At 41.2% G+C, this 25,156-nt stretch overlaps 1 protein-coding gene across 1 annotated transcript in view; it reads left to right on the top strand.

The window, feature by feature from the left end:
* The first annotated feature begins 367 nt into the window (after positions 1-367).
* The window catches only part of LOC138756727 (putative leucine-rich repeat-containing protein DDB_G0290503), a 45,736-nt gene continuing 20,947 nt past the window's right edge, over positions 368-25,156 (top strand). Inside the window, exons 1-10 of the mRNA XM_069923114.1 lie at positions 368-567; positions 662-836; positions 924-1,001; positions 1,567-1,623; positions 4,191-4,262; positions 10,042-10,171; positions 16,589-16,728; positions 21,149-22,651; positions 22,973-23,059; positions 23,160-23,267. Of these exons, the coding sequence (XP_069779215.1) occupies positions 368-567; positions 662-836; positions 924-1,001; positions 1,567-1,623; positions 4,191-4,262; positions 10,042-10,171; positions 16,589-16,728; positions 21,149-22,651; positions 22,973-23,059; positions 23,160-23,267 (2,550 nt within the window). The remainder of the gene's footprint in view (positions 568-661; positions 837-923; positions 1,002-1,566; positions 1,624-4,190; positions 4,263-10,041; positions 10,172-16,588; positions 16,729-21,148; positions 22,652-22,972; positions 23,060-23,159; positions 23,268-25,156) is intronic.

Genomic DNA, 25,156 nt, shown 5'->3' with positions numbered 1-25,156 from the left:
AGTTGAGGTAAAAGATGTCTGTAGATAGTTTTTCTCCTGAAATGGAGAGAGATCGAGAAAGGGAAGAGAGTTACCAGAGTGCAGAAAAATGGATCTGAATTTGAAGATTGGCACAATCTAGGTAGTAGTGGAACTGGCTTGAAAGGACTCTTCTTTGTAACATCTTACATAGGGCAATCACATTAAGCTAAATAGCAGGTCAATATGGAATAAAACCAGGAGCCGTGCAGTGGGAATTAAATTAATGATCCCTGAATGGTTGTACCTAGCTGCAGATCCATAGTGAATGTACAGAAGTTACAGAACCATAAGGTCGTGCGGAGTTTTGCACCAATGTAGACCAAGGCTAGTGTGACCACCTTGGGGTATGGTCATCATGGTGGTGGTCGTGGGGTGGAGTGGAGAGGGGAAGGATCCAATAAGCATTTGTGCCACAGATGCTGAAACTTTGAACAAGTATCAAACTACTGGAGGAAGTCGGCAAGTTGGACAGCATCTGCGGAGGATAAAGAAATTGACAACGTTTCAAGTTCCTTCATTGGTTGATTTGATGAATGGTTTTGACAAGTAATGCCAACAGTTATTTTCTCTTCCCCCCACTGATGCTGCTCAATCCTTCAGAGTCCCTCCAGCTTCTGCTTGACTCTGGATTTTAATGTAGTTACGTGGGCCAATCACAGTTGAGACATTTTCTGCAGAGGAAAACATTGAGGCTATTCCTAAGGTTACTCAGTGAAAAATTATCTTGGTTTGAGAGGCAAGAGCTAAGTCCTGAATTCCATAGTTTCAGTTCACCTGTATTCTGCAAGTTTGCTCTAACACGGTTACCTCCACCAGTAATGTCACATAACAACACAAGTAACATAGAAGGGAGCAGGCCATTTGGCTTCTTCTGACTGATCAACTTCAATGATGTTTTGTAGGTCTATCTCCATATTCCTTTATCCTCAAAAACTCCTGTTTTGAACACAATGCTTGGTGATATTCACCATCATTCCTTGGTAGAGAATTACAAAGGTTCACCCTCCTCTTTGTAAAGAAATGTCTCCATATTTCAATTCAAATAGCCTCCCCTTATTCTACAGCTATGATCCTAGATATCAGTCAGGAAGAACATTGTCTGTGCTCTTCCAATTTCATTCCCAGTTAGTCACAGAACTTATTAGTCTTACCTGTTAGCCCATGTTACTCCCTCCCTCCAGCCCCACCTTTTTATTCAGGGGTCCGTCTCATTTTTCGATTCCTGATGAAGGTCTCATTCCCAAAACGTTGACTGCCTTTTACCTGCCTTGGATGTTGTGGGACCTGCTGAGTTTTGTGTACTTCATTCGACTCCTGTTAAAGTTGAGAGATCAGTGGCATTGAATGGTTGATATTAATTTCAACAACAGATTTTTATGTCCGTGTCAAATCACACTGAGAAGTCTTTTACACCAGTTCCAGTTTTCAGCTGCTTTGTCCACATGTACCTTGCAAGTGTGAAGTATCTTCTTCCAGGGGGCTGAGGAGAAAGCAAGCTTGTATTTGAAACAGTTGTTGAAATAATTATATTTTTTCCCTCTTCAGGCATCTTCAAATTATAAACACCTGAGCAGACTCTGCAACACAGTGTTTCAACATATGGTAAACATTCTTAATACTTGCTTGACATGAATTTGATGACATGCAGTTCAAAATCTTCCAGGATAATTAACATTTGTTCCTCAGTTGTATCAGCTATCATATATGGATCAGCACTGGATTCAGATGCCGGACTCTGTTGTGACTGTGAATTGAGTCACTGGACATAAATCTGATGGATGCAAAAGGTCTTTATTCATCAAAGCAAACAGACTGTCCCTTGGAAGCTCTGTCATTGGAAGCTCTTCACACTCCTAGTATATCACTTTTTTATACTAGAGCAAAAATAACAGCAAGGTCAAACTCTGCAATGACATAGTTTACTTCAATATTTTGAGCCTAACAATTGTTCCTTTGGATTATAAATTTTCAAAAGAAGCACACTGACAAAAGACTTCAGAATGTTCAAATATCTTTGCTGGGACAAAGTAATTCACACAGATGGTCTGATGACAGAGAACCCAGGCACTCACAATTAAGTGATGTGAGGGCTGAGTCTTCTGAATGCACAAATATCTGAGTTATTGATAGAGGAAATATGCCTCAGATAATATTTTAGTACAAAGTGACAAAAATATCTAGTCTGGAAACATCCTTAATCTTTGCCACAGTGGCACAAAATAATTTACTTTGATGTTGGTTTGATGTAGGCCAAGTAACCAGCTCCATTATTTTTGAACAAAAAAATCTTCAGATGTTGGGGTCAACTTTGAATATAGTTCCTATAGATGCTGCTTGACCTGCTGAGTTTCTCCAGCACCATTGTTTTATGTTTACCTATTTGTTTACAAAGCAGCCCTTACAGTTTCAAAACTACTTACTGCTTCTAATTTGCATTTGAACAGGTTTTTTGAAGATTAGTTGTTGTATTAATTCCAAAACTTTTGGATAATCCATAGCCCCTTTTACACTTGCAAGTGATCCCAGGAATTAACCCCCAGTCGGCCTTTAAAGTGCCCAGTGTGAAAGCAAAATCAGCTCAACGCCGGCATCAGATAACATTATCTCACGCCGGGGATTGACGGCCTCGACCCCAGTACAATTCCTGGCGCCTGCAGATACTGGCGTTGCAATCAGGCAAGTGTGAAATGAGTAATTGGATTGCGGGATTGAAATGACCCAAGTTTTTGTGTGAGTGCAGGAATGTGAAGGAAGAAAGATTAAAACTTTGCCATGGGAAAGTCGCAGTGGGGGAGAGAGAGAAAGAAAGACAGAGGAAATAAATACCAATAGTGGACAATTTTTAAACAGCGTGGGAAAATTGATAGCGCTATAGTACATAACTTATAAAGGCTGTGGGAAAAAAAGGTGGTGGACTTGACTTCCCAGAATGCCTTGCAGCAGAGAAACACCTCTATGAATGCTCCAGACATACAGCCCTTTCTCCACCATAGAGTTCAGGGAGGGCAGGCCCACCATTGCTTTTTCCCCATGGTATTTATAAATTGTACGCAATAGTGCTGCCAACTTTTCCATGCTGTTTAAATTGTACATAATAGTTCTGCAAACTTCCCAACGTTAAATAAGTTGAGCACTACAGCGCTACCAAATGTTTAAAAATTGTCCGCTATTGCTATTTATTGCTAGCACTTTCCCACGATTCTTTATAAAGGTTTATATATGTCGGCACAGCAACAACAGGAGCTGAAGGGCTCATACTGTGCTGTACATGTTTAATTTTGTTCAATTCATAATACATTGATCAGGATTTAGGGCAGGTCCACCATCACTCGACATGTCATGATGTCACCAGAAGAAGTTAGAACAGTCCTAACCCCTGGGATGGCTCCTTGCAAGTGTGAAAGCGTTCAGTGCCCCAGTTAGGAGTGGTCAAGTGTGAAAAGCCAAACCACCCCCCATTCCTATCCCAGGACACTAAACAACAAATTTAGTGGGATGCAAGTGTGAAAGGAGCTCATAACAAACCGTGGGAAAGATTTTACTCTGTATCAAATAAGTTATAGTTTTCACTGTTCCTACTGAGTATAACTCAATTTCACTATTAAAAATATCTGAGATGAACAATTTCATTAATATCTCTATCAATAATATAAATACAATTAGAGAGTATTTCTATACATAAATAAAAGACAGAATTGTATTAAATGAGAGCAAGCAATGAGCAGCTGGTGGTGAGACTTAGCTGGACAAACAGCATCCATGGAGAGGAATGGTTAGCCAATGTTTCAGGTTGGGACTTTTTGTCAAGATTCATTAAATGAGATTTGTTGAGCTCTCAGCGTGTACCACTGATCTAATATCTTGAAAGTGTCTTTTCCAGATAATCCAAATGAACCTTTCAATGGACTACACTAAAAAAAGCACATAAAACCTGTTAAATCTTTTGTATTTATTATCTTTTTAATTTAATTTAATGTAAACTATGGTAGTTTTTTTTAATAACAAAGTATCTGATTGGGTGCAGCAAATAAGAATTTCTTTATTATTACGTTGTACAATGCATATGACAATACACTAATTATCAGAACAGCATTTTTACTAAACAAATTATTGGAAGTGAAACACTGAAATTGTCAGTTAATTTTACGTTCTGTTTGTTCTACACTCAGGCAGATGAAAGCTCACCCAGCAAGTACACAGACCTAAAAAACTCTTTGACCCACTTACGATCCCAGATCCAGGTAAAAGAATGCCAAACCCAGATATTGCACACTATGTTTCAGAAAGCATGTATGGTTTTTAAACAATTTGGACATATGATGTGCCATCAATTTCAGTTTTAAATGCAGAGACTGAGCACCCATGTTCTCTTGGATATAGATTTCCAAATACTCGTTGTTCATTGCCCATCAGTATCATTGAGAAGCTGGTTGTTAGCTTCCTTCTTGAAATGCTGCAGTGATTGTACACAGAATGTAGAACATTGCAGCTCAGTACAGACCCTTCAACCCTCAATGTTGTGCCGAGCTATGTATTCCCAACAAAAAAGAAACAAACCCTTTCTACCTCATAACCCTCTATTTTTATTTTATCCATGTGTCTGTCTAACAGTCTCTTAAAAGCCCCTAATGTTTCAGTCTCCACCACAACCACTGGCAATGCATTCCAGGCACTCACAACTCTCTGTGTAATAAACCTACCCCTGTCATTTCCCCTAAACTGTCCTCCCTTTGTGTATATGTCCTCTGGAGTTTGCAATTGCTGCCCAGGGGAAAAGGTTCTGGCTGTCTACCTTTTCTATGCCTCTCAGAATCTTGTAGACCTCTATTCAGTCATCTCTCCTCCTCCTTCAGTCCAAAGAGAAAAGTCCTTAGCTATGCTAACCTTGCCTTATAAGGCTTATTTTCCAATCCAGGCAACATATTGCATCCTCTCCATAGCTTCCACACCTTCCTGTAATGAGGTGACTAGAACTGAACACAATACTCGAAATGTGGTCTCATCAGAGATTTGTAGAGTTGCAACATGACCTCTCGATTCTTGAACTCAATCCCCCAACTAATAAAGCCCAGCGCCCACAAGTCTTCTTAACTATCCTAGTGACATTGCATAATGTGCATGACAATAAAATCTTCACCATTATCGTCCTTGTCACTGCTACATTCAAGTAGAAAGTACAGAAGGCTGAATTCCAGCATCTTTGGATTTAAAAAATTCCAAAGAACTATCAGGCTCTTGAACCTCTCCAAATTTAATTTATAAGATTGTTGTTGATGTATCTTGTATACTGTACATGAGTGGCTGCAGCAAGTCAGAATTTTGATGTCATATAAAAACGTGAAAACTATAGAACTCTACAGCACAGGAACAGGCCCTTTGGCCCATCTAGTCTGTGCTGAACTATTATTCTGAAAAGTCCCATTGATCTGCAGCTGAACCAAAGCCCTCCATACCCCTCCCATCCATGTACCTGTCCAAATTTTTCTTAAATGTCAAAATTGAGTCTGCTTCCACCACTTCAGCTGGTGACTCGTTCCACACTCTCACCACTCTCTATGCGAAGAAGTTCCCCTAATGTTCCCTTTAAACATTTCTCCTTTCGCCCTTAACCTATGTCCTCTGTTTCTTGTCTGACCTAACTTCAGTGGAAAAAGCCTGCTTGAATTTACTCCATCTATATCCTACATAATTTTGTATGGCTCTTTCAAATCTCCCCTTATTCTTCTACACTCAATGGAATAAGGACCTAACCATTATCATCCCATTTCTAACTTCACATGGTACTTGTAGCATTCCTGAGATTACAACCCTGTAAGTCCTAACACCCCAAACTCTCTTTGCAGAACTTCATTACCTTTACCCTCTGACTCAATTCCTCAAGTCCCAGAAACATCCTAGTATTTTATCTGCACTCTTTCAATCTTATTGATATCTTTCCTATAGTTTGGTGACCAAAGCAGAACACAATCTTATTAACTATGTTACCTTTCCTGTGATGTATTTAGTTTGACATCCTGAGCGATCAGACTGTTCTGTATCTTCTTGGTCTTCTGGCCAGCAATAAAGTCAGAATGTTAGACCTCTCTGAAGAAGTGGAACTCTAATGCTAAAGTTTTTGGAAGTGTGTTTCAACAAAAATTGAGCTTAATTCCCCCTCAGCTATTTCCTTCATGCTGTTTATATCCTAGCTGAATACATCCACTGCCACTCAGGTGAAGCACAAAACTATAGGGGAGATTTTCATGGCATCCGGCTTTGCTGTGGAATAAAGAACATAATCATTGCAATGATCATTATTACTTGTGGCAAGGGACATTTTGAATATTTCTGCCAGAGCCCCTGCAATTTCTACACTAGCCTCCCTCAAGGTCTGAGGGAATACCTTTTCAGGCCTTGGTGATTTATCTGCCCTTATTTGCCTTAAGACAGCAAGCAGCTCCTCCTCTTTAATCTGTATAGGTTCCATGCCTGTTTTCCTTACTTCCTGAGACTGTGCCAGTTTCCTTAGTAAATACTGATGCAAAGCAAAACACATTTAAGATCTCTCCCATCTCTTTTGGCTTCATACATAGCTGACCACTGTTATTTTCAAGGGATCCAATTTTGTCCCATAATATCCTGTTGCTCTTAATATACCTTTAGAAACCCTTAGGATTTTCCTTCACATTGTCTGCCAAAGAAACATTGTGCCTTCATTTACACCACCCCCCCCCCCCCATCCACAAATGCCTTCTTAAGTTTTTTTTCTTGCATTCTTTATATTCCACTTGTACCTCATGTTCTCCTTGTTGCCTGTACCTGCTATACACCTATCTCTTCTGAACCAGATGCCCAATATCCCTCAAAAACCAAGTTTCCATATGCCTGTTAAATTTGCCTTTAATCCTGACAGGAACATACAAACTTTGTGCTTTCAAAACTTCACCTTTGAAGGTCCTCCACGTACCTTGCACATCCTTGCAAGAGACCAATTTATCCCAATCCATGCTTTCTAGATCCTTTTACAATTCATCAAAATTGGCCTTTCTGCAGTTTAGAATCTCAACCCGAGGACCAGACCTTTCCTTATCCATAGTGTAAGGTAAAACATCATGAGATGGGAATGTGTAAGGAGTTACCCTGTACAGGGCTGTAACAAGATGTGAATGCATCCTTGTACTTACAAGATAAGAGAGACATTGATGGATTGAGAGGCAGGAAGCTAGCAGGGAAAGGATAGCAACAGTTTTAGTCATTGGACAAGTAATGATATGATGATGTTCTAAGCACGTATCCAAGGGTATAAAAAATCACCATTTTGCTGATAACGGCAGAATGCATTCTCCAACTAACATGGTTAGTTGCAAGTGTTACAATCCGGTAATAAAGAACAAAGAACCCTGATTTCGACTCAGTCTGGTGTTTGTCTCACTCATTCATGAACAAAGCAGACCTAACAATTGTTAACTTGAAAATAATGGCACAAGACCTAAACTTATGATAACTAGATCCAAAATTTTCCCTCCACATACCTCTGTTTCTTCTCCCATCTGGTTACCTAATATGAGATCCAATATTGCACTCTCTCTAGTTTGCCCCTCTATATATTGATTTAGAAACTTTCCCTGAACATACTGATAAAAATCAAACCATCCAGCCCTTTTACAATATGGGAGTCCCAGTCTATATGCAGAAAGTTAAAATCTCCTATCACAACCTATGCTTCCTGCAGCTAACTGCTCTCTTTCTGCATATTTGCTCCTCCCATTCTCCTTGATTATTGGGCGGTCTATAATACAACCCCATGAGTGTGGTCACACCTGTCCCATTCCTCAGCTCCACCCATGTAGCCGCAGTGGATGAACCCTCTGAACTGTCCTGCCTGAGCACAGCTGTGATATTTTCCCTGATGAGCAATGCCACTCCTCCCCTGTCATACCTCCCGCTCTGAAACAATGGAAGCCAAGAAAATTGAGCTGCCAGTCTTGCCCCTTTGGCAATCAAGTTTCACTAATGGCCACTATGTCATAATTCAATGTGCCAATCCATGCTCTGAGCTTGTCTGCCGTTCCTACAATATTCCTTGCATTTTTATAGCTGCACTAGTCTTTTTCCTCCTCCACATCATCTTTTTCCTCCTCCACAGTGCCCTGGTACTCTGTTCCCATCCCCCTGCAAATATAGTTTAAACCCTCTGGGAAAGCACTAGCAAACCTTCCTGCAAGGATATTAGCCCCCTCCAGTTCAGATGCAAACCATCCTGTCGGAACAAGTCCATGAAAGATCGCTCAGTGATCCAGAAACCTGAAGCCCTCCCTCCTGCACCATGCCTTTAGCCACATGTTCAGGATTATCATCCCATTTCTAACCTCACCAGCATGTGATACTTGTAGCATTCCTGAGATTACAACCCTGGAGGTCCTAACACCCTGAACTCTCTTTGCAGGACTTCATTACCCTTCCTAGTCTCATCATTGGTCCCTAAATGGATGATGACATCTGGCTGCTTACCCTCCCTCCTGAGAATGGTGGGAATTCAATCTGAGATACCTTGGACTCTTGCATCAGGGAGGCAACATACCTTCTGGGATTCTTGATCTCTTCCACAGAACCTTTTATCTGTTCCCTTAACTATGGAATTCCCTATCACTACAGCTCATCTCTTCTCCTCCTTTCCCTTCTTAGCCACAGGACCAGACTCCATGCCAGAGATCTGATTGCCATGGCTTGTCTTGGGTAGGTTGTGCTCCCCCGACATTATCCAAAATTATATCCATGTTATTCAGGGGAACAGCCACAGGGGTGCCCTGCACTGCCTACCTGTTCCCTTTCCCTTTCCTGACTGTCACCCAGCTATCTTCTTCCTACCTATTAGGTGTGATAGTCTCCCTGTAACTCTTGTCTATCACCCCCTCAGCACCCCAAATGATCTGGAGTGCATCTAACTCCAGCTCCTATCTCAGTTTGTAAACAGCAGCAGTTGGATGCACTTCTTGCAGATGAAGTCATCAGGGATAGTACTGGCTTCCCTGACAATCCACATTCTGCAAAACAAGCATGTCCCTGCCCTGGCTGTCATTCCCACTATTTATGATACAGAATAAAAATGTGAAAATCCTGTCCTTGCCTTGCTTTAACTCCTGCACCTTCTCCTCGGCTTCTGCTGAGTGAAGCCTCGTGCAATAAAGCCTCAAATTCCCATCCTACACTGAGCCACTCACACAATGGCTGCACTAGTCTGCTTTACCTTTATTTGCTCTGCTCCTGTGTAGCATTCTCACTCTGCCACTTGATAGTTCCGCTGCTCATGCGCCGAGACCCACGAAAAGTTCTTTGTTTTAAACACTTCTCCCCACCCTGGGCGTAGCTTTCTCGCTTTACTACTTGATTGGTCTGCTTCTAATGAAGGGAGGAAGTGCAACAAAGCACTTGAATTTTAATTTAACAGGCATCTATATTTTTCATCAAACAAAGAAAAATTTATTGATATTGATGGACATTATTGGCAGGACCATATATTCAGAATCTGAGCCTGACAGACCTCATTCCTTCATGGACACTGGCTATCCTGTACAAACAGCGCTGTGCACGTTCTACGACTATACAGTGGTTCAAGGGGGGGGGGGGGGTGCAGCAGAGCATCATCATATTCTAAAGAACAACTCAAGAATGACAACAATGCTGGTATTATCAGAGACACTGATGACTGTTAAAGAGTAAGGAAGCAAAAAAATTGTCTTTGTAACTTGCATGCTCAAGGGTCCATCGCATTCTTGTGAAAATTTGTAAATCAATAATATTATGTTCATACATTGAGAAAATATGCTTGGTTCCAGCCAGTTTTAACCGAGTGGTTGCATTTTGGATGGCAACTGATACTGACAGACATTTGGGAAAATATGAGTAATTGACTTGGTTTTGTGTTTGTGTGCTGCTTATTCCTGGTGGCTAATTTCTTGATCATTTGAGTGAATTAATTATAAGTTATTTGTGTCAATTAGTGACGTAGATTTATCAGTTCAAATATTTTGTTTCAATTAGAATGGAGATATCTTATTTCGAAAAGAGTTAATGCAGCAGAAGTGGACAGCGGTACTGGATTCAGCACGGAACAAGAACACTCAAACTCCTTCCATCGGACAGTGTGTTCAAGAGGCCATGATACTTGCAAGTAGGACATTGCATTAGGAAAGCTTCCAGTTGACCTTTGCCGACCTTCAATCAGTAATTCTTATGTTGACAAAGTCAACAGCTCAATAGAATTCGTTTTAACTGATGTAAATGTCCAAAGACTTTACAAATTTTCCAGAAATCTGGCATAAGAGCCTTTAGTTTTCAAGGTGACGGATTTATTTATTCCTTCCTTTTGATCATATCTCATAAGCCTGTGGCAAAGTTTATTTTTTATGAATATTGTTTTTAAGGTCCAGTTTTCCTATTTGGAATTCAAATAGATATCACACAAATATAGGAATTATTTCTTTTGAAAAATGTCCCATAACTACAAGCTTTATCAGAAAATCACCCAGATTCCACTATTTGAGTTTCATTCATCGTTTATAACCTATGGACATTTTGCTTGATGTGTCTCAGATCAACTAGATGTCAATTAATTTCGTCTGCTGGCTTGACTTCCTTTATAATGAAATGATTCAAAGTTTGAGAAGTAATCAGAGAAATGGTTAATGGTCTGAAATTATACACAATCATTCCCTGTAAGTATATATAGAGCAAAAGCTACCTGGTGTGGGGCAGGAAGTGAGAATACAGATAATATGGTGGGCCACATTATATTTCAAGATGAATTAGGGTAAAATTTCACTATCTGCTGTTGACTAAAATATACCGCTTCCCAGGCTCAAAGTACATGTTCTCCATGGTGCAAATGAAGGGGTAGAAAATTGGTGCATAACAAAAAGAATATGTTCCAGATGTCATGGAAATACGGTAACTAGTTTCTTTACATAGAACCCTGCAGCACAGTACAGGCCCTTCAGGCCCATATATTCCTTAAAAAAAGTACTAAACTTACCCTGTTCCGTAACCCTCTATTTTTCTTTCATCTATGTGTCTGCCTATGAGCTTCTTAAATGCCACTAATGTTTCAGTCTCCACCACCATCCCTGGCAAGGCAATCCAGGCTCCCACAACTCTCTGTGCAAAAAAAAACACCCCTGATGTCTCCCCTAAACTTCTCTCCTTTAACTTTGCTCATATGTCCTCTGGTATTTGCTGATCCTGCCCTAGGAAACAGGTGCTGATGTCCATCCTATCTATGCCTCTCATAGACCTCTATCAAGTCTCCTCTTATCCTTCTATGCTCCAAAGAGAAAAGTCCCAGCTCTGCTAACCTTGCCTCATAAGACTTGTTTTCCAATCCAGGCAATATCCTGGTAAATCTCTTCACCCTCTCCATAGCTTCCACACCCTTCCTATAATAAGATGACCAGAAATGTGGCCTTACCAGAGATTTGTAGGGATGCAACATGACCTCTCTACTCCTGTACTCAACCCCCCTATAAATGAAGCCCAGCATCCCATAGGCCTCCTTAATAATCTTATATGTTTCAATCAGATCCACTCTCATCCTTCTAAATTCCAGTGTATACAAATCCAGTCGCTCCAATCTTTCAACATATGACAGTCCCGCCATCCTGGGAATTAATCTTGTGAACCTATGCTGTCCTCCCTCAATAGCAAGAATGTCCTTCCTCAAACTTGGAGACCAAAACTGCACACAATACTCCAGGTGGGGTTTCACCAGGGCCATGTATAACTGTAGAAGGACCTCTTTGCTTTTATACTTAACTCCCCTTGTTGAGAAGGCCAGCATGCCATTAGCTTTCTTCAACTGCCTGTTGTACCTGCATGCTTACTTTCAGTGATTGATGAACAAGGACACCTAGATCTCGTTGTACTTCCCCTTTTCCTAACTTGACACCATTCAGATAGTAATCTACCTTCCTGTTCTTGCCATCAAAGTGGATAACCTCAAATTTATCCACATTACACTGCATCTGTCCACTCACCCAACCTGTACAAGTTACCCTGCATTCCCATAACATCCTCCTCACATTTCACACTATCTCCCAGCTTTGAGTCATCTGTAAATTTACTAATGTTACTTTTAATTCCTTCATCTAAATCATTAATGTATATTGTAAATAGCTGCGGTCCCAGCACTGAGCCTTACGGTACCCTTCAAGTCACTGCCTGCCATTCTGAAAGGGACCTGTTAATCCCTACTCTTTATTTTCTGTCTGTCAACCAATTTTCTCTCCATGACAGTACCCTAGCCTCAATTCCATGTGCTCTAATTTTGCCCATGAATCTTACCAAAGGCTTTCTGAAAGTCCAGGTACACTATGTCCACTGGCTCTCCCTTGTCCATTTTCATAGTTACATCCTCAAAAAATTCCAGAAGATTAGTCAAGCATGGTTTCCCCTTCATAAATCCATGCTCATTCTACCTGATCCTGTTATTGCTATCCAAATGTGCTGCTATTTCATCTTTTATAGTTGACCCCAGTATCTTCCCCACCACTGATGTCAGGTTAACTGGTCTATAATTTCATTTTCTCTCTCTCTCCTTTCTTAAGAAATGGGATAACATTAGCTATGCTCCAATCCATCGGAACTGATCCTGAATCTATAGAACATTGGAAAATGATTATTAATATATCCATGATTTCTAGAGCCACTTCCTTAATTACCCTGGGATGCAGGCCATCAGGCCCCAGGGATTTATCAGCCTTCAGTCCCATCCGTCTACCCAACACCATTTTCTGCCTAATGTGAATTTCCTTCAGTTACTCCTTTATCCTAGGTCCTCTGTCCACTATTACACCTGGGAGATTGTTTGTGTCTTCCCTGGTGAAGACAGATCCAAAGTACCTGTTCAGTTCATCTGCCATTTCCTTGATTCCTATGATAATTTCACCCATTTCTGTCTTCAAGGGCCCAACTTTGATCTTATCTAATGTTTTCCTCTTCACATAACTAAAGAAACTTTTACTATCCTCCTTGATGTTCTTGGCTGGCTTACCTTCATACCTCATCTTTTCTCCTTGCATTGCCTTTTAAGTTATCTCTGTTGCTCTTTAAAAATGTCCTGATCCTCTGGCTTCCCACTCATCTTTGCTGCCATTATACTTCTCTTTACTTTTATACTGTCCTTGACTTCCCTTGTCAGCCACGGTCGCCCCTTAGTCCTCTTAGAATCTTTCTTCCTCTTGGGAATGAGCTGATCCTGCACCTTCTGTATTCCCAGAAATTCCTGCCATTGTTGTTCCACTCTCATCCCTGTTAGGGCATCTTTCCAATCAACTTCGGCCACCTCCTCCCTCATGGCTCCATCGTCCCCTTTGTTCAACTGTTATATTGACATTTCCGATTTTCCCTTCTCCCTCTCAAATTGTAGATTAAAACTTATCATATTATGGTCACTACCTCCTAATGGTTCCTTTACCTCGCGTTCCCTTATCAAATCTGGCTCAATACACAACACTAAATCCAGAATTGTCATCTCCCTGCTAGCCTTTAGTACAAGCTGCTCTAAGAATCTATCTCAGAGGCATTCCAGAAACTCCCTTTCTTGGGGTCCAGTACCAATATGATTTTCCAGTCTACCTGAATGTTGAAATCCCCCATAACAACCGTAGCATTACCTTTGCGACATGCCACTTATAACTCTTGATTGAACTTGCACCCTATATCCAGGCTACTGTTTGGGGGCCTGTAGATAACTCCCATTAGGGTCTTTTTGCCTTTACAATTTCTCAGTTCTACCCATACAGACTCTACCAAATCTCCTGATTCTATGTCACCCCTTGCAAGGGACTGAATTTCATTCCCCTCCCCCTCTTCCCACATGTCTGTCTTTTTGATAGGACGTATTTCCTTGAATATTCATTTCCCAGCCCTGGTCCTCTTGCAGCCTTGTCTCAGTTACTCCTACAGCATCATACTTGCCAATTTCCAACTGAGCCTCAAGTTCATCCACTTTATTTCTTGTACTTCGGGCATTCATATATAATATTTTTAATCCCCGTCCCTTTCATGACAATTCCTATTGCACTTGGCCATACTCTCCGATCCCTTCCTGAGCTTTCTGACTTTATGCTTATAATACCAGTTCATCTCCTTCCCCCCCCCCCCCCCCCCTTAGTTTAAACTAAGTAAGCAGTATAGCAGTGGCAGACCTGCCTGCCAGAATGCTGGTGCCTCGCCTGTTAAGGTGCAACCTGTCCCCCCCATTCCTTACCCCAAAACAGATCCCAGTGGTCTAAGAATCTAAATCCCTGCTTCATGCACAGCTCCTCAGCCACACATTCAGATCCCCTATCTTCCTATTACTGTCTTCACCAGCACAAGGAACTTGAAGGAAACCGGAGATAATCACCCTGGAGGTCCTGCTTTTCAGCCTTCTTCAGTGTTCTCTGAAGTCATGCTGCAGAATTTCTTTCCTCTTCTTCCCGATGTCATTTGTGCCAACATGCTCTACCACTTCCGGCTGTTCACCTTCACCCTTAAGGATGTCCTGCCATCGGTTCATTATGTCCTGGATCCTGGCACCAGATAGGCAACACATCACCCTTAAATCCTGCCTGTTGCCGCAGAAATCCCTTTCTGTACCTCTCACTATCGAGTCCCCTGCTATTACGGCTCTGTCCGTCTTCCGTCTCCTTGGCTTTGCTTCGGTGCCAATTTTTGACTTGCAGACCGGTCCACCTCTCAGACTGACAGTGTCTTCTGTCCTGACAGATTCCATGAGGAGGGTGAACTTGTTTTCAAGAGGTACTTCCCCTGTGGTCTCCTGTACTCAAGCAATCATCCCTTCCTCATCGTTGCACCCCCTCCTTCTCTCTTCCAGTTTCTTTGGTGTAACAATCTTGCTTAAGGTCCTGTGCAGAAAACTCTCATTTTCCCGGATGATCCTGAGGTTATCCAATTACTTCTCCAGTGCCCCAGCACAGTCCTTCAGGAGCTGAATCTGGACACACTTTCCACATTTGGATCAGCCAGAGGCACCATCAGTATCCCTGACCTCCCACATCATGCAAGCATCGCACTGAATCAGTTTCCCTGTCATTTCTTCACCACCTCTCACCCTCGCCAACTGTGGCGTGGTCTCCTCCCTCAGCTTCCTCACCGAAGCCTCTTGAGCCAAAGCTGCAGAGCTCCACTTCTTCCCTGTGCTACTCCTCACTGGGCTGCTACTGTTCCTTATGAATTTTATATGACTCTCTGCCCTAATATACTGGTACTATAGCTCCTGGAAGAGGCAAAAAACCAAAGAAAAAGCCTGTTTTGTCCAATTGCAGGAAAAACTTTGAAAAATTCCTCCTTGACTCCCTTATGGCAGTCAAGCAGAGCTCCAGGAGATCACTGAAATTTGTGATACCCTATTACCAGCAAACCTTATTCTGGAGGAACTCAGCAGGACTGGAAAAATCAACATTTGACTATGTTTCCGGTGTCCAGGCTCCACTCTGCTGGTCGGGCCTCACCATTGGGAGTCTCCGGATCTCACTGTGTCCAGGCCCCTCGAACCCACGCTCCTCATCGGAACTCCATTTGGACTTTGATCTCTCTGACCATTCTCGCACTGATTTCAAATATTCAGTCATTTAACTGAGTAACCCTTAGACTCCGAACAATGAAGTTATCCTCTGTGTGTAATGAGTGTCATAACACTGAATCTGAATGTGAACTGAGTGCCATAACTTAATTCATTTCCTCAAAGATGCCTCAGACTTATAAGATGAACTTTCCAGCTTGTGTCTTGTTCTAAACAAATGGTTAATTCTCCTCAGTAAAAGTCGAAAGTCTGCATATGCTATAATTGCAGTAAAAACTCAAAAATGCTGGAAGAACTCAACAGGTTATGCAGCATCCACAGGAGGTAGAGGTTTATAACCAACATTTCAGGCCTGAGTCCTCCTTCGAGGTATGCAGTGTGACCTGTTGAGTTCCTCCAGCATTTTTGTGTTAATTCTCATATGCCAAAAGATTTTTAAATTATTTCGAGTGAATTCCATAAAAAGTGGCTTCATATTTATTTTATTGTCTTGCAATTTACTCGCTATGGCTCGTATTAAGAATATTTACATGCCTCAACTAGGAAGTGAGTTCCATTCCTTTGTGTTTGAAGCCTACTGAAACTCCCAGTTTGTTCTCAACCAGGCAAAGCCCTGCTCTCCCTTGCTCTTTGTGTTACCTCATAGCCTTGCTACTGCACTGCAAGTTGGAGGGTTCTGGCAGCTGCCAGCTGGCACTCCCTTTGCTCTTGTTCCAGTACAATGTCTGTGCATTCCTGCTGGAAAGTCTTGCCTAACTGTGATATGAGATGCAAGAAAACTAACAACTAGAATTAAACTCTTGTGATTCTAATTTTCATTCCTAGAATTCTTGTGGTCTGTGGATTTAATTCATGTTGAGAAAAAATTAATTTAATCCCAACATTTTAACTCAATTTAATTGCTATTCATTCAAAATCGACAGATCAAAAAAATATAAAAGTCTCATCCCAACTTTTGGGAAAAAAAATATCTTAATGTCAGCATACCTTCTGTGTTCTTTCTAACAGAATTGGCTTCTGAATATGCCTACGGTTACCCTAAACTATCTGAGGCTTTGAAGGAAGGGCGTCTTATACCACTACTTGAGGCAAACACATGTGCGTTGGCCAACCTAATGCAGACTCTCAGGACTGGGAATGTGGAGAAGGTGAGGATATCTCATCATGAATGGAGTTGAATAATATTCATTCATTGGTTTTAGTTTGTGCAATTATTTTAAGTTTATGTTCAAGTTTATCATCATCCAGTTGTACAAGTACAACCCGGTCCTTGGTGCAAAACATGCAGACACACAAAAAGATATAGCACACATATAGACAAATAATACATATGCAGGACCAAGTATACATAAATAAATATAAACATTTCTTTAGTAAATCATAGAGTTTCGGATGGTTAGCATGAGCAGTTCCTTTAGTCATTCAGCATTTTCACTGCCCGTGGGAAAAAAAGCTGTTTCTCAGCCTAGTGGTGCTGTCTATGAGATTCCTGTATCTCTTTCCCAATGGAAGCAGCTGAAAAATATTGTGTTGGATGGTAGGGGTGCTAAATAATTTTGTGCAGCCTCTTCAGACAACGATCCCAGTAGATCATTTCGATGGGGGGAAGGAGACCTCAGCGATCCCTCTGTCACTCTTATGGTCCTGTGGACTGACCTCCAATCCAATTCTCTACAGCAACCCTACTGCACTATGAGAGCCAGGATGCTCTCAATAGAGCTCCTTTAGAAGGTTAACAGAATGGTGGCTGGTAGTCTTGCCGTCTTCAGTCTTATTGAGAAGTTGCTGTAGCACCTTCTTGATAAATGAGTAGATGTTCTGTGTCCAGGATAGGTCACTTGTTAAGTGGACTTCCAGTAACTTGGTGCTCTCTGCTACTGAGTTATTGCATGTAGTGGAGAGTGGTCATACCTGGTCCTCCTGAACTCCATGATCATCTCCTTCAACTCGTCCACCTTGAGGCTCAGGTTGTTATTCTTGCATCATGTCATGAGGTTTCCCACCTCTTCTTTGTAGAGCAACTCATCATTTTTGCTGATGAGGTCAACTACTGTTGTGTCATCTGCAAACTCAATAACTCTGTTGGGGCTGGATCACGTGATGCAGTCATGGGTCAGTTAGCATGTGAACAGGAGTGGGCTGAGCACACAGCCCTGACAGTGCTTGACATTCCACTAATGACCCAGACAGACTATGGTCTTTCTGTTAGGAAGTCCAGAATCCAATTGCAGAGAGGGATGTTGTTTCCCAGCAAGGACAGCTTCTCCACCAGCCTCTGGGGAATGATTGTATTCAGGGTCCAATATTATTCATCATATAGATCTGGTTTTTATTTTATACGAGTCATGAAACACAAAGTAGATCATTTCACGCCAGTTGTTTATTCCTTTGAGAAAGGCTTGGGATCAACAGCTGGAAAGACAAAGCAGCATAAATAATTTCATATTCTACACCTGATCAGGATCACACAGCACAGAACTAGTTGGGTAAAAGTTCATTGCCCTCTCTCCCTCTGGCTTTGTCCCCACTGATGTTTTGCAATCATTTGCTAACGTATCTCTCCTCAATTGCACAATCATTGATGGTACAACACTACTATCTGAACATTGAGAGATCCAGAGTTTTCGGCATCCAACTTACCCAGAGCTGATTCTCATGTCCCCTTTCACTCTCTGGTGCCCAATTCCCATGTCCCTATTTATGATCTGGTGCCCAGTTCACATGTCCCCTTTCACACTTTTAGCCTGGTTAATCTGCTTCCTTTCACACTGGTGCCCAGTTCATTACCCCTTTCGCACACTGGGCCTCGTTTCCCATGCCCTGTTTCACACTCAGCCCTGGTACCCATGCTTCTTTTCACAGTGTGGTGCCCAGATTCCATACCCCCTTCACACACTGGTGCTAAGTTCCCATGTCCCTTTTAACACATACCCTTTTTCCCATGCTTCCTCTCACTCACTGGGCCTGCTTCCTATGCCCTATTTGCACTCTGGTGCCCAGTTCACATGCCTTCTTTCACACACTGAGTCCCAGTTCAGGTGCCCCTTTCAGATTCTGATGCTCAGTTCCCATGCCACCTTGCAAATTTGGGCCCCGGTTCCCATGCTCCAATTTACACACCAGGACCCATTGCCCACTCTCCCTTTCTTACACAAAGGCTTGCTTCCTGTGCTCCCTTTCACATTCTGTGCCCCAATTCTTGTGCTTCTTTTCACAGGATGAAGCCCTGGTTTCTTTGCTCCCTTTGCTTTACCAGCCTTCTGATTCATGTACTCCTTGGAAACTTACCTGCTTGTGTTTACCATTTTCCTTTGCTCTCTGAGGGCTCATAAATTAAAAGTGCGTTGGGTACATTAATGAGAACAACACCCAGAAATCTGGATAATCCAACAAATTTGCATTTCCAAAGTCCAGCCACAATATAAAGTAAAATTACATTTTAAAATAAGTATTATCCCATATATAGTTGTGTAATCGTCGATACTGTGTAATAATCGACTCCCTTTTTTAGCATAAAATTGGATGGATTTTGTATGACCTGTGTAAAAGTCGACCCTCCTATTTGTGGCCCCAACCGCCCACCCATACGAACTCCTAAAATCCCGGCCACCTGCCTAATCGAGCTCTTGGATCCTTGCCCCGGCTACCTGCCCATCCGAACTCCTGATGCCCCGGCCTCGGCCTCCTACCCACCTGAGCTCCCGATTGTGGGTCTTTGCTCCGGCCGCCCAGCCACCTGAATTCCTCATGCCCCAACCATCTACCTACCTAAGCTCCAGACTGTGGACCCTTACTCCAGCTGCCCTTCTGAACTCCTGAATCCCTGGCTGCCTGCCCATCCGAACTCCCGACACCCCAGCTACCCGTCCATCATGCCCTCCAATGCCCCAACCGCGGACTTATGACTAATGGTCCGGCAATCTGAATTTTTAACACCTTGAACGACACAAGTACTTACTGAGGTCAAATTTTTGACCCATGTAAAACTTGATCCCACCCCCTTCTTTAGGCCCAAAAATGTGATCTAAAAAATTTGATGATTGCGCAAGTATATGCGGTTCATCCGAATGGTACTGAAAGAAAAATAATTTATACACCTTTCCCATCCTAAATATTTGTACGTTGGAGGGTAAAGTGGCCAGTGTAAATTGTGCACCTAAGAGAGAGTAATGAGAATAAAAATAAATAGGATTAATGTAGGGTTGGTGGGTGGTTCATGTGAATTATGTGTCTTATTTCCATGATATACAGTACTGTATATCTCTATGACCTGGTGATTGATCCTATGAATAACTTGGAAGAAAAATTGTTCATTTATTATCATCTATTATCATCTGACTGCATATATTAGCTGCATTTATTATCATCTGACTGCATATATACTACCAGCTGAAACAGCAGTTCTCTGGATCACAGTGCACTTACTTCAAGACACTCCTTCAACTCTAAGTTCTCCAATTTAATCTAAGTTCACTCTTTGGGGTATTACAAATATCCCTCTCCCCCATCTATACTTTCCACTGCCTTTGAAAAGTAGTCATCATACTAAAGGAATCTTGTCACCTCGATCACACTCTCTTCTCCCATCAGGGAGAAGATCCCCCAGCATCAGATTCAAGCAGTTTCTTTCCCGCTATTATTAGACTCCTGAATAAACCCCACATTAGTAAAATAATGCTGCCCTTGCTCCGTTCTAATTGATCTCTCTATACTGTGTTTTACTTGGTGTAATTATGTATGAATTGACTTGCAAAACATTTTCACGGTACGTTGATGCAAATGAAAATAACTTTGAACTTGAGGACTATCATATCTTTTTCTGCCTCTTAAAATATTTTTATTGAGTTTAATGGAAAATGTATACACATAATCATCTAATAAGTGAAATAAACCATATCATATACATAAAATAGATAAAACACATATAATCCAGATCGAAAACAAATAATTCTTTTCCTAACTTCATCTTATCTAAAACATTTGATTAAATTAACAGTTTACACATTCTTCATAGCATATCTAAAGCTAGCGTTGAAAACTTAAAACAATAAATAACTTTCTTTTAAAGTAGGTTATAAATAAAATTCTCTTAAGTAAAAAAGGGAATTTATACTTCCCTGAAATTTTTTTTTTCATCTTGTTTTATACGATTCTGCCCCTTGTCTGCTATGAATACATACCCACATTTAGCAAAACAAGTCAGGTTAAATTAAAGCATTCAAGGAAATTGTGTGGGCCTTTTGCAGAATGGGTGAACAGTGCAGTCATTGTAAGTGATTGGAACAGTTGCATAACGTTGTATGAAGACTCTGCAGTATGTCTCCAAATCAATTTTGGGGGAGGGACTGTTGATGTATCCCTCTTGTTTAATCGGTGTACGATTAAAATTGATTTGTCGGCATAAGTGTGAAGCTTTTTCAAATCAAAAAGGGATAATCCCATTGACTCATTTATTTTACGCGAATATCCATTTCATTTTCATAGCCTGTCGTAAACTGGTTGTTCCTGCTGTGTGTTTATTTTACATATGCAGATAGAGCAATACTTAATTTATCATTATAATTTCAGGTCAGAACATTCCTTCAGCTCCCTGAAATGCAAAGAGAACTGGACGTTCTGTTGGATCCTGCCGGAGGACACTTGGCATCTTGTGATCTATCATCACCCATGGCTGAGAAACAAGAGATCAGGCAGTGCAAAGATGCTCTTGTGATGGTCAAAGAATTAGTTAGTGATGTAACTGTTCCTGTAGATATCATTACCCATGACCAGTTGGAGCCGGAGAGCTGGGATGCTGCAAACTTGAACTTGCTGCCTGTACCCAAGTGCATGAATTGCAAAAACAGTGATGCAGCTAGTTGCATCCTTTCAAAGGCCCCTTGCAGTGTGAAAGGAGAACCTGGAAGGATTGCGACTGACAAAACCATTGCAAACCTTGAAGCTGAAGTAGGAAAGCTTCGGGCAGAGAAGGCAGTGATAGATCAATGCTTGCAACGTGCAAACGGCCAGTTACTCGAGGCAGCTGAAGAGAAGAGCAGGTTGGAAGACAAATTAAATGCTACAGGAAGGGAGGTGAACTATATGGCTCAGAAACTTGAGTCATTAACAAAAGGGAAGATACAGGAAGAAGAATCGATGAAAAACAATTTGAGGAAAGAAAATGAGGTCTTAGAGAAGAGAAATAAAGAGCTTCTTAACGAGATTGTAAAACTGAAATCCAGTCTCCAAGAAACAGAAGCAGAGTTTGAAGGAAAGAGTGGGGAATTTTTGCAGAGGATGTCTCAACTAGAAGAAGACAAGAAGGAGATAGAAAACAGATTTACCTGCATGCAACAAGAAAATGTGAATAAACTAATAAAGTGCCATCAAAGTATTGAAAAATTGAGCTCACATAATGAGGAATTGAAGGGAAGATTATCAGAACTGCAATCCACGGAAAAATCTCTAAATAACATGGTGATAGTTTTGAAAGAGAAAGTTGAAAAGTTGATGAAGGAAAATGAACATTTGCTGCACAAAATTAACCAAGTGGACAAGGAGAAGGCAAGTCAGATACATGAAGCAATGCATCGTTTAACAGGAGAGAATGAAAATCTTTTGGATAAAGTAAGAGAACTTGAAAATGAACTGGACAATTGCTTCACTGCAAATAATACAGCGCAAGAAAAAATAAATCAGTTAGAAAATGAAAATACTGAGTTGATGAATTTGAAAAAAGAATTAAACAAAGGGTTGAAAGCCCAGGGAGATGCTGAAAGAAATAACAAGCAAGACAATTTAAAGGGAAATATGCAACAAAGTGATGACTTATCACAAGAAGCTACTTGGTGTGAAGATGACAAGAAGGTTATGTTGACAACCAAAGCAATGTTTGAAGTGAAACAAAGCAAGAACGTGATAGAACAGAATGTTCAACTTAAAGATATATTGACTGAGATATCTACAGTGAAAATCACAGGAAGATCTAATGATGGCAACTCCTTAGCATCCAAAGACAAATCAGAGTATGAAAATCTTTTCAATGAAGAAACACAAATGATTATTGAAGCATGCTTGGAAGAACCTGAAATGGTGAATGATGAGGCTTTACACACTATTAATTGCTACACTCAAATCAAATTGTTGGAAAGTATTGTTAAGGGAGACAAGTGGGAGGGAGACATTATTAGATGAATAGTAGAACTTAAAAGATTTATCATCAAATATCAATGATTTTCATTCTCACTATTTTTCAACTTGTACTATAGCATTAGTCTGTTTTTCTGCATATTTTATAAAATATTAGTTTGATAGGAATGTGTTTGCATAAGAATAATTCACTATTTGATTAAGACACCAGCTTTCTATGATAACAATATCTTATTAATTAATCAATACCACATTCACTTAAAGGAAGGAATATCGTCCCTGGAAAAGTCAGGTTACCATACTATAAAAAGGAAATCACCAGATGCTGAGAAGTCAGAAACTGCCTTCAAGGTAAAAAATTTAAAAAACCCTCACATGTTGCCTTTAGAGTTCCATAACTTTTTTTTTATAATCTAGTGAACTTTAATGAAACAATTCTTTTAAATACCAGGCACAATTGGCTTCAGTGGAAGGGAAAAATTCACTTGGGAAACTACTTGAAAGAGCAGAGGTGGAGCTGAAGTCTAAACAGGAAGGACTGGACAAGACTAAAGCTGAGGTACACTGCTTATTTTAGTGGCTTTCTCAGTTTATGATAAGATGGTAATAATTGGGCATTATGTACAGGACTCATTTTATTAATCCTGGCCTAGTCTTCAGAGATTTTGTTTCTGCCATTTGCTTTAGATTTAGTCCAATAAGTACAATAAATCAGATTTATATTTATTATTGTCACATATACAGCGTAAAGCTTTCTTTTGCATGCCACTCAAAAGCTAGCAAAGTGTTACCTTGATCCAGTTCCATGTTGCAAATAAAAAAGTGATAAAGAAAGGAACTTCTTATAGTGATGTGAGTGGTGTCAGTGAGGTGTGCTTGATGTGAGGAATCTGATGGATGGTGTTGCTGACTGATGGTTTGCTGTGGTGGAACAGTGAGGGACTAAGATGGATCTTCGTGAGATGGGTTTTTTAGAGATATTGGTAGAGGCTCAAACGGAGATGATTTAGTGGCTGGGGCTGGACAGATAAGTATGTCATCACGTGACCCCTGTGGAATTCATGGTGGACGAGGAGAGTGCTGTGGTCACCTGTGTCAAAGACAATGCAAAGGACAGGCAATGCCATGTGACTCTGCTGCCCAATGGAATCACACTAGGCGGCCACATATAGATACATTGTAGTAACAGACAAAAGGGTCAGTGGTCAGGTTGTGAAAGGTACTTCTGTGATAGACTCTGAGGAGACAGGACCTTAATGTGGAACTGGGAGTGAAATTGCTTGGTCAGTGGGAATAGGCTGAGGAAGCAGGAGTTGAGTCTCACGGATAAGATGAGCTCAGAGACGACTTGGATTGTGTTAAGAGAGAAACAGGGAATGATGTGATTGGGACGGGTACAGGGACATCACTTTAGCCCAGTGTTTCAGGAGTGGGGATGAAGAAGCAGAAGAAATTTCCAATAATTTCATTTTCAATGGCAAAGTCCACAAGGTCCTTGCCTGCTGTTGGAACCGAGGGTGCAAAAGCTTTGATAGAAGAGGACAGTATTCATTCAAGAAAATAACCTTGGGGGTTATCTCTGGCCTTTAGATTGATAGTGGAATGGTGAGCTCGTGTGCCTAATGAGAGAGAAGATCTGCATTGTCCAACCATCCCTGCTGATGAAGGGACAAATTGGATCTCTGCCTTATTTATTCAAAATTGTACCCCAAATATTTATAGTAGAGCAGATGAGCTGTATCAGGTGGAAACAGACCCTTCAGACCAATTTTTCCATGTCTGCTTTTGGCTCATATCCATCTAAACCTTTCTAATTCACCTGTCTAAATATCCTTTATATGTTACAATTGTCCACACCTATTCCACCTCCTCTGGGAGCTCATTCCATTTACTCAGCACCCCCTGGATGAGAAAAGTATCCCTCGGGTCCCCTTTAGATCCTTCCCCTCTCAACTTAAATCTTTCCCCGCTAGTTTTAGACCCCCCCCCCCCCCCCCCCCCCACTTCCTGGGAAAAAGATTTGGCTATTTACCTCATGATTTTGTAAATTTCCATACAAGTTTCCCCTCGGACTCTTAAACTTCAGGGAGAAAAGTTTCTGCCCATCCCTTCAACCTCCAATCCTGGTAACATTCCTGTGAATCTTCTGCAGGTGGGCTGTCTCATTTGGAGTGGTTGAGAGAAGACATGAGTGCTGGCAATGAATGTCTGACTGAGTTGCAGTCAGTTAGCAGTGAAAACCAATCGAGAACTTTCCATTCTCCTTTCTTTCAGTTGCAAAAGGGTGTCTCTCCTGTTGCTTTCTTCAAGACCAGAAATTGGGCTCTGGAATTTTCTTTTCCAGACTCTCCAATCCTTTCCCCCTATTCTTTAAAGTGTATCTCAATGAAACAAAATGTGACAACTCAATGGGAGTGATGTCGGGTAATAGCACAGAGAAGAGCTGTG

The sequence above is a fragment of the Narcine bancroftii genome, chromosome 3 (genome assembly GCF_036971445.1).
Source record: "Narcine bancroftii isolate sNarBan1 chromosome 3, sNarBan1.hap1, whole genome shotgun sequence".
Lineage (NCBI taxonomy): Eukaryota > Metazoa > Chordata > Chondrichthyes > Torpediniformes > Narcinidae > Narcine > Narcine bancroftii.
The sequence above is the reverse complement of the archived record's forward strand: the minus strand, read 5'-3'. Positions and strand labels throughout refer to the sequence as shown.